The sequence below is a fragment of the Crotalus tigris genome, unplaced genomic scaffold (assembly GCF_016545835.1).
Source record: "Crotalus tigris isolate CLP2741 ecotype Arizona unplaced genomic scaffold, ASM1654583v1 scf7180000023746.1698619, whole genome shotgun sequence".
NCBI classification, from domain to species: Eukaryota; Metazoa; Chordata; class Lepidosauria; order Squamata; family Viperidae; genus Crotalus; species Crotalus tigris.
This window is the reverse complement of record NW_024100155.1, coordinates 1,277,572-1,290,023: the sequence shown is the minus strand read 5'-3', so window position 1 is coordinate 1,290,023 and position 12,452 is coordinate 1,277,572. Positions and strand designations below refer to the sequence as shown.

Below are 12,452 nucleotides of genomic sequence, written 5' to 3'. Positions count from 1 at the left end.
GGATAAATTTCCTGACAATTAACCAGTGGAACAGCTTGCCACCAGAAGTTGTGGGTGCTCCAACACTGGAGGTTTTTAAGCAGCGTTTAGACCTCCACTTGTCTGGAATGGTGTAGGGTCTCCTGCCTGAGCAGGGGGTTGGACTAAAAGACCTCCAAGGCCCCTTCCAGTTCTATTGGACTGTTATCCTGCCTCGCAAGAAAATTTAAGAAGACCCAGAAAATGCAACGTTTCACCTTTAGGAACATCTAGTAGCTTTAATAATCTAGTAGCTTTAATAACTCAGTAGTACTGGACTTACGATGAGTCATTTAATTACCATCTGAAGGTACGATGGACCTCCCCAGGATTACGTATAACCTGTTTTCTGCCTAAGGCTTTCCGTCTTTCAGCCAGAAAAGCAAACCTGCCACGTATGCAATAGGCTGTTGGTTTCGGCTTGAATTAGCTCCCTGAGGACTAGAATATTGGTGAGTTTATGGGTCGGTTATTGCATGTTGAAAGACCCCCCCTTTTTTTTTCAATCCTTGGGTGGGTGGTTATCTCTGCAGGGAGATTTGACAATTCGGGGGAAATGAACCAAGAATTTGCAGGCGTAGAGTCCTGTTCACACGACATAATAGCCAGACGAGTTCAAGATATCAATTTCACCCAGAGTCGTTGGATATGAGATGGGTGGCAAATAAATTTTATCAATAAATTAAGATCTGCAGGCTGCGGGGCCCATAATGCTAAGTTTGCTTAGTGTCAGCAAAAAGGGGGTAGCATTGTGGGTTTCCCCCCTAGAATTTAGCATGTTGGGCAACCCCATCCAGTTTGCTGAATTGCACGTCTGAATGGGCTGCCAGACCCAGGAAAAAGGGCGGATTCAGAATTCCTGGGTGAAAAAAATCCACATGGCTTAGGGTGACTTCAGCAAACAGGTCTTGACCTGTCTGCTTCGCATGATTTGGTATAAATCCACACCCAGGACGATCACTTGAGTCAGCAGTGTGCAGCAGCAACCCCAAAAGCTAACACAATCCTGGGTTGTATAAACAGAAGCACAGAATCAAGATCACGAGAAGTACTATTACCGCTTTATAAAGCCCTAGTAAGACCACACCTAGAATACTGCAGCCAATTTTGGTCACCATACCACAAAAAAGATGTTGAGAGTCTGGAAAAAAATCAGAGAAGAGCAACTAAGAGGATCCAAAGCCTGGAGACTAAAACATACGAAGAACGGCTGTGGGACTTGGGTCTGGCTAGTCAATGGGAAAAAAGAAATAGGGGAGACATTCCATTATCTGAGGAGCTGCCACAAGGAAGAGGGGGTCACATTAATAAAGCACCAGAGGGAAGGATGAGAAGCAATGGTTGGAAACTGATCAAGGAGAGAAGCAAGCTGGAATTAAGGAGAAACTTCCTGACAGTGAGGACAATCAACCAGTGGAACAGCTTGCCACCAGAAATTGTGGGCGCTCACTCACTGGAGATTTTTAAGAAGAGACTAGACAATCACCTGTCTTGAGATGGTATAGATTCTCCTGCTTGAGCAGGGGGCTAGACTAGAAGACCTCCAAGGTCCCTTCCAACTATTCTGTTCTGTTATCTCTTCTCTTCTCTTCTCTTCTCTTCTCTTCTCTTCTCTTCTCTTCTCTTCTCTTCTCTTCTCTTCTCTTCTCTTCTAAAATCCTTTTCTCCAAGCCGAAAAAGAAACTGAAAACCTGGGAACAGCCTGGCCATCTTCTTGCCATGTCCCCGTCAGCTGCCATCCTTTGGGAGGAAAAGTCTTCGGCATTCTGTTTTTGGAAGCTGCTGAAATTGGATCAGGGCACAGCAGGCGGAGGAGGAGGAGGAGGAGGAGGAGGAGGAGGAGGAGGAGAAGGAGGAGGAGAAAAGAGGGAAGCAGAGAGAAAAAGACACACGCTAGGACCCAGCAAACGTCTGCCTTCCAGATTTTCTTGCTGGATGCTCTGTAACCTTCTCAAAGAGGCGCTGCCCTTAAAACGGGGTCCAGCTTTTTTGGGGGGGGGGACAGAGGAGAGACCCAACCCCCACCTCTGCTTCCCGGAATTTGGAGCTAGCTTGGAGACCCTCCCGAACCCCAAAATGCCAGCTTGGCCTTTGTCCTTTTAACTCCTTGGGAAACCCGGTGGCTGGACCAGCGGTAAGTTAACCCCTCCCGGGCCTTGCCCCAGCAGACTGGATTTGGGGGGGGGGGTAGGAAGGGGGAAACCCCTACTGGAGGAAGCTGGGGGGCCCCCAACAGATCCTGGCATCCATCTGGCCGATCTGATTTGTGGTTATTTCCCCCCCCCCCTTGGAAAAAAAAAAAGATCAGGCTAGTTGATCCCCGTTTCGGGAGTGGCGGGCAGGGATGTTGGAAGAAGAGGCGATGTTTGCAGCTGAAAAAGCCTTTAGAAAGGCCCCTCCTTGCAAAAAAAACACCCCTTTGCAATGTTTATAATTCAGAAGAAAAAGGGGGGAACGGATATGTCAAGGCAAGGCAAGGAGGCTGGGTGGATTGGATGCCTTGGAGCATCTTGGCAGGAGGAAGGGAGGCGGTGCCCAGTTATTGGGGTACAGCCCTAGCTGTCTCCCCTTTGCCCAGATCCGGAGATAAAACTCTTTTCTTTCGGGCGTTTTTTGACGGCCTGGGTGAAAAACAAGAGCTGCTTAAGGGCCGGTGGCCCCCCCTCCCTTCCGAGAAGCAGCAGCTTGGCTTAAGATGGATGCTGGATGGCAGCGAGAAAGTGGGGGATGTGGGAAGGCTTGGCCAGGATAATTTGTTCTTCTTGAGCTCAATCCAGTATTTTCCGCTTCAAGGGGTCGATTGACCCACCAGACAATGTGGGTCTTGTTCAGTGAAAGTTCAGCTGACCCGGGAGAAAAGATTGTGGTATTTCTATTTCTTTTTTTTTTCCTTCCTTTTCTTTCTGTCTCTTTCTTTCTCTCTTACTCTTTCTTTCTCTTTCATTCTTTCCACTTCTTTCTTACTTTCCTTCCTTCCTTGCCTTTTACCTTCCCCCTTCCTTTCTTCTTTCCTTCCTTTTCTCTCTGTCTCTTTCTTTCGTTCTTACTCTTTCTCTTTCATTCTTTCAATTTTTCTTTCTTTCTTCCTTCCCATTTACCTTCCACCTTCCTTCCTTTTCTCTGTTTCTCTCATTCTTTCTCTCTTACTCTCTCTTTCATTCTTTCAATTTCTTTCTTCCTTTTCTTTCTTCCTTCCTTCCCTTTTACCTTCTCTCTTCCTTCCTTCTTTCCTTCCTTTTCTCTCTGTCTCTCTCTTTCTCTCCTTCCTTCCTTCTTCTCTTTTTTCTTTTTCTTTCTTTCTTTCTCTTTCTTTCTTTCTTTTCCTTGCCTTGCCTTCTTGCAAACTGGACTTCCCAAATTGTATGTGGGAATCCTCCCTCTGTGTGTGTTTACACACATCCCTAGGCCTCGTCTACTCACAACTTCCCCACGTTCTCTCCTTCCATCCTTGGCTGTCATCAGTCACCAATATCTTTGGATCAGTGTCAAACCAATAAACCCTCACCCCTTTGTGCAAATCTGTTTGTATTCCAGTTGTTTCGGACAGTTTCTGGGGGCAGAGATAAACCATGGATTGCTAACGTATCATTGTTCGGTTGAACCGTGGCTGGTTTGTATGCAGCAAATTCACATTCTGCGTGTTGTTTAAACTCGGGACTTGCCTTTTCTTGCTGCAGTTTTCTGGATTTGAGCCCAAAGGCACATTATATTAGCCAGTTCTTTCTCCTCTTCCTTTTTGAAAAATATGAATAGTTGCCAATCAGAAAGATATTCCTTTAAAAGTGGCATCAAGCCCTTCTGAGTCATTAGCTTTCTGGAAATGAAAACTGAATTAAAAGCAGCACTTAGACTTGGCTCGCATCACCTGAATAAATCAGACAAAGGGGTTAGAAGAAAAATGTGATGGGAAAGGGGACTACAATGCCCATTATCCTTAATTAACTACAGCCTTACCTTTGGGAAACTGCCAGGGGCTCCCCAAACTTTTTTGGGGGGGGCAGACAGTGGTGGTTTTATTTTATTTCCAAGCAGAAATTACGAAGCTGGCTCACTTCTGGTTAAAAAAAAAAAGAAATGAAATCAAAATTGTGGGTTGATGGGATGGGAACAGACCCCTTTTGTTGGATGTTGAGAAGAGGCAAAACACGACATTCTCTTTGGCGTTTGAAATGTGGAATTGACAAGCATCGTGTAGTTTGGCCAACCTCCATCCCACCCCCAAAATAATTCCGCTATTCTGGAAACCTCTAAACAGCAGCCAGCTTTCTCTCTCTGCACCAGGACAACTTTTTAAAGAATACTGTTTGTGAAAACTGCATTTTTACGAGTGTGGGCTACAAATGCCTTTGCTCCTGCGTGAGCAAGGGGTTGGACTAGAAGACCTCCAAGGTCCCTTCCAACTTATTCTATTAATCAATGGAACAACTTGCCTCCAAAATGCCAGCTTGGTCTTTCTCCTTTAAACTCCTCCACTCCTTTGAAAACTGTTATTTACATTTCTATTATTTCTATTTCTATTATTTCCTTTCTTCTTTCCTTCCTTCTCCTTCTCACTTTTTCTTTCTTTCTCTCTCTTTTTCTCTCTCTTTTTCTTTCTTCCTTCCTTCCTTCCTTCCTTCCTTCCTTCCTTCCTTCCTTCCTTCCTTCCTTCCTTCCTTCTTTCTTGTCCCAAAGAGTATAGGGTCTCTTATTTCAGCAGGGGATTGGATTTGAAGACCACCAACTTTGTTATATGATTTCTGTTACTGTTACTTATTTCCTTCCTTCCTTCCTTCCTTCCTTCCTTCCTTCCTTCCTTCCTTCCTTCCTTCCTTCCTTCCTTCCTTCCTTCCTTCCTTCCTTCTTTCCTTTTTCATTTTCATTTTCTTTTTCTGTCTTTCCTTTTGCTTGAGCATAAGCCTAGCACTCATCCTGACCTGCCTCGTGGTTATTCCACAGCTCTGCTTGCCCATTCTCTCTCTGGACTCCAGCAGTGATGTGAGACTCAGAGAAAAACAATCCAGACGCATGGAAGACCATTCCGGAAGACAGAAATGGCGCCGTCGACACGAAGGAAAAGGCCCTCCTCGCTGTGCCCCCATTTTCGTTCAAAGAAGACATCCTCCCACGGTAAATGAAGGTGGAGGGGTTGCCCCCACCTTCCTCCAGATTATTTTTCCTTTTAAATAGAATAGAATAGAGCTGGAAGGGACCTTGGAGGTCTTCTAGTCCAGCCCCCTGATCAAGCAGGAGAACTATACCATTTCAGACAGGTGAAAGTCTAGCCTCTTCTTAAAAACCTCCAGGGATGAAGCACCCACGATTTCTGGTAGCAAGCTGTTCCACTGGTTAATTGTCCTCACTGTCAGGAAGTTTCTCCTTAATTCCAGGTTGCTTTTCTCCTTGATCAGTTTCCAACCATTATTTCTTCTCCTTCCCTCTGGTACGTTGGAGGATAATTTGACCCCCTCTTCTTTGTGGCCGCCCCTCAAATAATGGAATATTGCTATCATGTCTCCTCTATTTCTTCTTTTCTTTAGACCAGACAAACCCAAGTCCCACAGCCGTTCTTCGTATGTTTTAGCCTCCAAGCCTTTGATCATCTTAGTTGCTCTTCTCTGATTTTTTTTCCAGACTCTCAACATCTTTTTTGTAGTATGGTGACCAAACTGGGCTGCAGTATTCCAGGTGTGGTCTCGCTAGGGTTTTTTCTCCCGCATCAAATTGGAAGTGTCTTGGCGACGTTTCGACGAAGTCTCATTCGTCATCTTCAGGCTGGTGTTTCAGCTTCGTGCGTCTAGGAGCAAATGTCCTTTTGACATTTGCTCCTAGAAGCACGAAGCCGAAAACACCAGTTTGGCCTTTGAGGATAAATGGTTCAGTATGCTCCTTTCTCCCTTTTGTGACTTAAATCCAAAGAGAAAGATTATTTCTTTTATTGATTTCTAACCACATACTCTTATTTCTTGTTCAACAGAGATTGCCTAAAGGAGACAGAGATTACCTAGAGAAACTGAGATAACAAAGTTAATCTATTGCATGTACTTTATTCTGCCCCTTGGACTTTCTCCTTTTTGCTAGCGTTGTGTTTTTCCCATATTTCCCTCCCTCCCTCCTTCCTTTCATGGAAAATTAGTGTATTTCTCCATTCGCTGCCAGGGAGCAGCGCTCAAACAAAGCAACCTCTGCTTCCATTTGGATCTCAGAAAGCCAGAAGCAAAATGCCTGTTTCTGGGTGGAGATGCCAATATTTTAAGTACTTTGGGTTAAAGTATTTGGGATTCTCCTGAGTTTTAAATCATAACTTGGTGTCGAAGCTTTGAATCCGTGCTTTGCATGGTTAGTTCCGACTGACTGAAGCGCTGTTCGTTCTTTTTCTGCCATTTTCAAGCGGAGACACTCAAGGCCCAAGAAATAATATTTTCCGGAAAGGATGATTAAGGTTATGTAATTGAAGTTTGGCGCTCCTGAAGTGACTTTGTGTCTTTCACTTTTAATCCAGGTGGTCGGGCTGGAGTGACTGAGTTTCCACCCTAAACTGCGGCTACCACAATGAAAAACCACAAGGTAGGCACTTTTGGCAGGAACGCCTTCAGACCCTACCGCCCCGTTCCTGGATGTCTGGGTTTAAATGGGACAGTGGTGCAAATTGGGGCCGGATCCTTTTTTTTTTTTTTTACGTCGCCCGTAGTTTGCAAAATGCAACATCTGATGTTGACGACCAACAATTTGGGCTGGAATTGTTTTACTGCCATTTTTTTTTTGCCAGGGGGGGGGGCAAAAATCACTGCTTAACCTCTTAATTCGTTGTTAATTGAATAATTTGGTCGTCAAGTGAATCCATCTTCTTCCATTGACTTTGCCGGTCGGAAGGAGAAGAAAAGGATCACTCCTTTTTTTCCGCCCCTCCTGAATCTGGCCCAGGAGATTCCTAATAGCTCATCCTCCCCACCCCACCCATGGCTGGAGCTGATGGGACTTGTAGTCCAGCTTCTTTGGAGAGAGAGAGGGGGGGGACAGGAAGGGGAGGGACAGAGAAAAGTAGGGAGGGAGAAGGAGTAAAGAGCAAAATGCAAAAAAAAGAGAGAGAGAGGACAGCCATGAATTTGAAGTGCATTGGCAGGGCGAAATTGGGGCAAAGGACTCTATCCCCCATCATCTTTTCTTGGAAGGTGAGATTTCTAGCAGGAGACCCCCCCCCCCTCTTCAGGATATAAAGAGGGGGGGGAATTTCCATCTGCCCGGGATAAAACAGGTCCATTTTCTTGCAAAATCTAACTCCCCTGCTGCGTGCAATCTCTTTGCAAAGTTTTCAGGCCTGGTCCAGGCAGTGAAGAAGGGCTAATTCTGGCTTTTTATGGGCCTTGTAGTCCAGGAAATGGACAGACTGGGGGGGGGGTTAGAAAGCCCCTCTCTGTAGGGTTGTTTCCCCCCCCCCCCCAGCCATGCTGAAAGGCCTGTTCAATGTCGAGCGAATTTCGGCCTCCTGTTTTTTTAACCCTCCTTGAAAGAAACAACATGGCGAAGATGTAACTTTCCTCCTGTTTGTTTTTTATATATATATATATATATATATATATATATATATATATATATATATATATAAAACCCATTCAAATGTGGCTCTGTAACAACAGGGAGAAAGTTTATTTATAAGCCAAAACGGCCGCGTTTGCAAAATTCAGGCTAAAAAGAAGAAAGCTGGAGGGCCAAGGTGAGACAGGAGAGGCTGCCTAAAGCGAAATGCGTCCATCTTTGCACACGTCCAAATGAAAATGGCTGACCTCCTGATCACCTGGTGGTCCCCTTTTCCCGCTTCTGTCTCCGCCCCCTGCAGAGCCCCCACGCCGTCGTCCTGGTGATTCTCTTCGCCTTGTTCATGCTGCTGATCATTTACAATTCCAACAGCCGCGGGGAAGGCCTCCGTTACGCCCCTCCCCAGAACAAGACCCCGCTGCCCTCCAGCCTCAAGACGTGGGGGGTGAAAGGCGAATACCTGCCTGTCTCTGGAGGGAAGGTAGGGGGAGAGGCTGGGCTGGGGTGGGCTGGGGTCTCCCCTTGGGGCCAGGAGGTCCCCCCAAGTCAGAGGGATTTTCTGCCCAAGCTGTCTCAACGACCTCGACAAATTTACCCGGGTTCTGGATTTCAACAAGCCAAGGGTTGTGGTGTTCTATTAACGGGGTAATTTTGAGGAAGGGGCTTCCCGAATCTGAATTTTGAAGGGGTCAAAGGGGCCAAATTACTTCTCCTTCTCCTCCATCTTCTCCTTCTCCATCTTCTTCTCTTTATCTCCTCCTTCCTTTTGACCACTCTTTCTCCTTCTTCTTCTCCCATCTTCTCCTCCTCCTCCTCCTTCTCCTTCTCTTTATCTCTTCCTCCTTCTGCCTTTTGACCTCCTTCTCCTCCATCTTCTTCTCTTTATCTCCTCCTCCCTTTTGACAATTCTTTCTCCTTCTTCTTCCATCTTCTCCTCCTCCTTCTCTTTATCTCTTCCTCCTTCTGCCTTTTGACAACTCCTTCTCCTCCATCGTCTCCTTCTCCATCTTCTTCTCTATCTCCTCCTTCCTTTTGACAATTCTTTCTCCTTCTTCTTCTTCCATCTCCTCCTCCTCCTCCTCTTTATCTCTTCCTCCTTCTGCCTTTGGACAACTCCTTCTCCTCCATCGTCTCCTTCTCCATCTTCTTCTCTTTATCTCCTCCTTCCTTTTGACAAGTCTTTCTCCTTCTTCTTCCATCTTTTCCTCCTTATCTCCTCCTTCTTCTCCTTCTTTTCATGACTCCTTCTTTCTTCTTCTCATTCTCATTGTCTATCTCCTCTTCCTCCTCTTTCTACCATTCCTTCTCCTCATTTTCTCTTCTACCTTTCCACCCCTCCTCCTCTTTCTCCTTCTCTGTCTTCTCTTTCTCCTTTACCTCCTCCTTTTTTCTCCTTCCCCGATTCTCCCTCCCACTCCTTCTTCCTCTCCTCCTCCGTTTTCCTCTCCTTCTCCTCTCTCTTCTTTTGCTCTCTCTTCTTTTTCTACTCCTTCTCCCTGGACTGTCGAAGCCAAACCACCTTCTCTCTTTGCTCCAACCGGGTTACTTTCTGCCCCAGCCCTTAGACCGTCACTGCAATCAGTGCGTCCTCATCACCAGTTCCAGTCACCTCCTGGGCAGCAAGCTGGGCAGAGACATTGACCAGACCGAATGCACCATTCGCATGAACGACGCGCCCACCACGGGCTTCTGGGAGGACGTGGGGAACAAGACCACCTTCCGCGTCATCGCTCACTCCAGCGCCTTCCGAGTCCTGAAGAGGCCGCAGGAGTTCATCAACAAGACCCCCGAGAACGTCTTAATTTTCTGGGGTCCCCCCCTCAAGATGCAGAAGAGCATCATCAAGCTCATCGAGCGCGTCAGCCTCAGTTTCCCCAACATGACCGCCTTCGTGGCTTCTCCGAAGCGCATGCAGCAGTTTGACGACCTGTTCCAAAAAGAGACGGGCAAGGACAGGTGAGTCTGTAAGATGGAAGGTTTTTCACATCCCCGAGCCGAGATCCAGCGGAACTCCTAGCCTCAAGACAGTCGTGGAGAGAGAAGCTTTTTAGGGGTTCAGAAAACCTATCAGCCCCAAGCAGACCGAACTTAATTCAAGAAGTTAAGAATGAGGTTTTTTTTTTCTTTTGCAATGTTTCTGCCTCGGTCAAAAGAGTTCTCAGAAAAATTAGCAAGCTAAAACTTAGTGAGACTCCTACAAAATCAATTAGCCGAATTAGAACCGTGTTTAATTCCTGTATTCGAGAGAGATAGATAGATAGATAGATAGATAGATAGATAGATAGATAATAGATAGATAGGTAGATAGATAGACAGACAGATGATAGATAGATAGATAGATAGATAGATAGATAGATAGATAGATAGATAGATAGATAGATAAATATGGATGGATGGACAGATAGCGATACATAGATGATAGACATAGATAGATGATAGATTAGAGAGAGGGGGAAAGAGAGAGTGAGAGAGAGAGGGAGAAGTTGAGTGGCAGAGTGACAGAATGAGTTTCTTTTTCTGGATTCGCCAACTGGACACTTGACAGATGGTCTCTAAGCCAGCGCTGGGGAATTCTGGGAGGTGTAGTCCACCCATCCTCAAACTGCCACACTGGTCTAGCCACACTGCGCCTTGGCGAAAGGCAAACAGAAGCCTCTTCCTTTTGTCCTTCCGCCCTTTCAACGCCCAAAAGGAAGTGTCCAAAATATTTTCTTCCCTTCTCCGGTTTCCTCTGCCCTTCCCCAGGCAGACGTCACGCTCGTGGCTGAGCACCGGCTGGTTCACCATGGTTATCGCCGTCGAATTGTGCGACAAACTCCACGTTTATGGGATGGTGCCCCCCAGCTACTGCACGTAAGTTGCCCTGCGCCTGGCTTCCAAGGCTGGGGAGGAGGGGATCCCCTTTCTCGACCTCACCTGGCCTTTCTCCCCCCAGCATGAAGACCCCTCCCCACCGGTTGCCCTACCACTACTACGAACCGAAGGGGCCGGACGAATGCACGACGTACATCCGCAACGAACGCAGCCACAAAGGGAACCACCACCGCTTTATCACCGAGAAACGGGTCTTCGCCAGATGGGCTAGTCTGTACAACATCACTTTCTCACACCCCGAGTGGGAGTAGGACCACAAGGAGACCACACAAGTGCCAAAGCCGGGATCTTGCAGGCGCCCCACCCTAGCTGGGCCTGGCTAGCAGAGCCTGGAGGTTTTTAAGTTTCCCATCATGCCACAGAGGAGCGCCCTGGGGCATGGTGGGAAATGAGAAGTCTGATGGTCCCACAGTTGGATGGACGCCCATCTCAACCCCCTTGTAAGGTTCTTCTAGCACTGGTGGAGCTCGGTGTAAGCTCTCCAAGAGCTCTCTCTGGTTCCTGGAGCGCTGTGTTATTTCCCATCATGCCACAGAGGAGCGCCTCGGGGCATTGTGGGAAATTAGGAGTCCGACGAGCTCACAGCTGGATGGCAGCCCATCCAAGTTGCTTCTAGTTGGACGCTTAGCGGTTGGTAAGTTCTCCGAGAGGGATTTGTTTTCTCTCTCCCTGGTTCCTTTTCGCTGCCTTGTTCAACTTCAGAGACTTGATCCTGGAAGGCGGGGGGGAGCCCTCCTGAACTGCAGACTCCGACTCCCATTATCCTTAGCCAAGTCGCTCAGGATCAGGGACGAGGAGACTTGGTGAGGCCCCGCCATCTGCTTAGCTGCCCTTGACCCCTCGCCGCTTGACCTGTTCGGTCCTTCCAAAGGTGTTATTTATTTATTTATTTATTTTAGAGGGGGGCCACTGGGCAAAACCTCCCCTCCCGTGGCTGGGAAGGATGGGAGTTGTAATCTTGGAGCATCCGGGAGAGCAAAGCATCGGGGCGCTATTTTTTTTTCCCCCCTTTCCTTATGACCAAAAAAAAAAAAAAAATTAATTTAAATTGAAGAGCAGGGAAGGCAGCAAACAGCCTTCCCCCGGTCATCCAATCTATCTGGGGTTCAGGAAAAGAACCCCCCCCCCAAAAAAAAAGTTTCTGAAGGACTTCCCTACATACTGCTGGGCAAGCAAAGAACTCCCTTAGCTGTGTAGCCACCTGTGCCCAATTCTGCTGATCTTACTTTTCTGCCCCACGGTGGGTGGCCAGTCCCCCAGCACCCAGGCAATTTGGGCAGCTTATTCAGCCTGGCAACACAGTCCTGGCGTCTGATCTGCCAGCTCCCCAAAATGACTCCGACAATCTCAATTTGCAGAATTCAATAAAAGAATTGCTCTTTGCACTTCTGTTTCTCTGCTGCAAAACTTGGCCCTCCATTCATCTTTCTCAATTCATTGATTTCTACCTGTTGGGTTGCGATGCCCACTGTCCCCAGCTGGAACAGCCAGGTTAAAAGATGACACACACACACACACACACACACACACACGTCCTTTCTGGAGCCCCTTCTTCAAAAGTTTGGTACCAAAGCGATGGCGGTGAGGATGTTTTCGTTTGGATTTTGCACTGTTGCCTTTTCATGCATTCTGAGACGGTTGAACGTTTACTGGCCTGCGACATTCTTTACTGTTAAAAGTTGCTTTGACGTGTTTGACGAATCTTAAAGAAGACACTTTTAATAAACGTTGACTTGACTAAAAAGGTCTTTCCTTTTTTTTTTTTCTTCTTAAAGGTGGATTTTTATATACTTCAGAAGTTTGATGGCCGTAGTACGAACTAATGCAGACTAAACTTAGAAGGGGACAAAAAGAATGAAAACAGCAGGGGGAAAGGGAAAAAAGAAAGAAGAAAACAAAAAGAAGGGGAGGGAGGCAGGCAGGCAGGGAGGAAGGAAGGAAGGAAGGAAGGAAGGAAGGAAGGAAGGAAGGAAGGAAGGAAAGGGAACAAAGAATTACACTTAACATTCAAACAGAAACGAGAATATAATGAAGAAAAAGAAAGA

At 46.8% G+C, this 12,452-nt stretch overlaps 1 protein-coding gene across 6 annotated transcripts; it reads left to right on the top strand.

Annotated features, from left to right (window-relative positions):
* The first annotated feature begins 345 nt into the window (after positions 1 to 345).
* On the top strand, positions 346 to 12,151 carry ST6GALNAC6 (ST6 N-acetylgalactosaminide alpha-2,6-sialyltransferase 6). Of its 6 annotated transcripts, none has more exons than XM_039321482.1 (7): positions 346 to 470; positions 4,957 to 5,127; positions 6,500 to 6,564; positions 7,835 to 8,014; positions 9,092 to 9,489; positions 10,279 to 10,386; positions 10,469 to 12,151. In XM_039321482.1, exons 3-7 carry the CDS (start codon positions 6,550 to 6,552, stop codon positions 10,656 to 10,658), a joined length of 891 nt encoding a protein of 296 aa, XP_039177416.1. In that variant the 5' UTR covers positions 346 to 470; positions 4,957 to 5,127; positions 6,500 to 6,549; the 3' UTR covers positions 10,659 to 12,151. The 6 variants fall into 6 exon arrangements, with proteins under 6 accessions (XP_039177416.1, XP_039177415.1, XP_039177417.1 ...); XM_039321481.1 differs by lacking the exon at positions 346 to 470 and adding an exon at positions 1,904 to 2,152; XM_039321483.1 differs by lacking the exons at positions 346 to 470; positions 4,957 to 5,127 and adding an exon at positions 5,911 to 6,249.
* Positions 12,152 to 12,452: the final 301 nt, after the last annotated feature.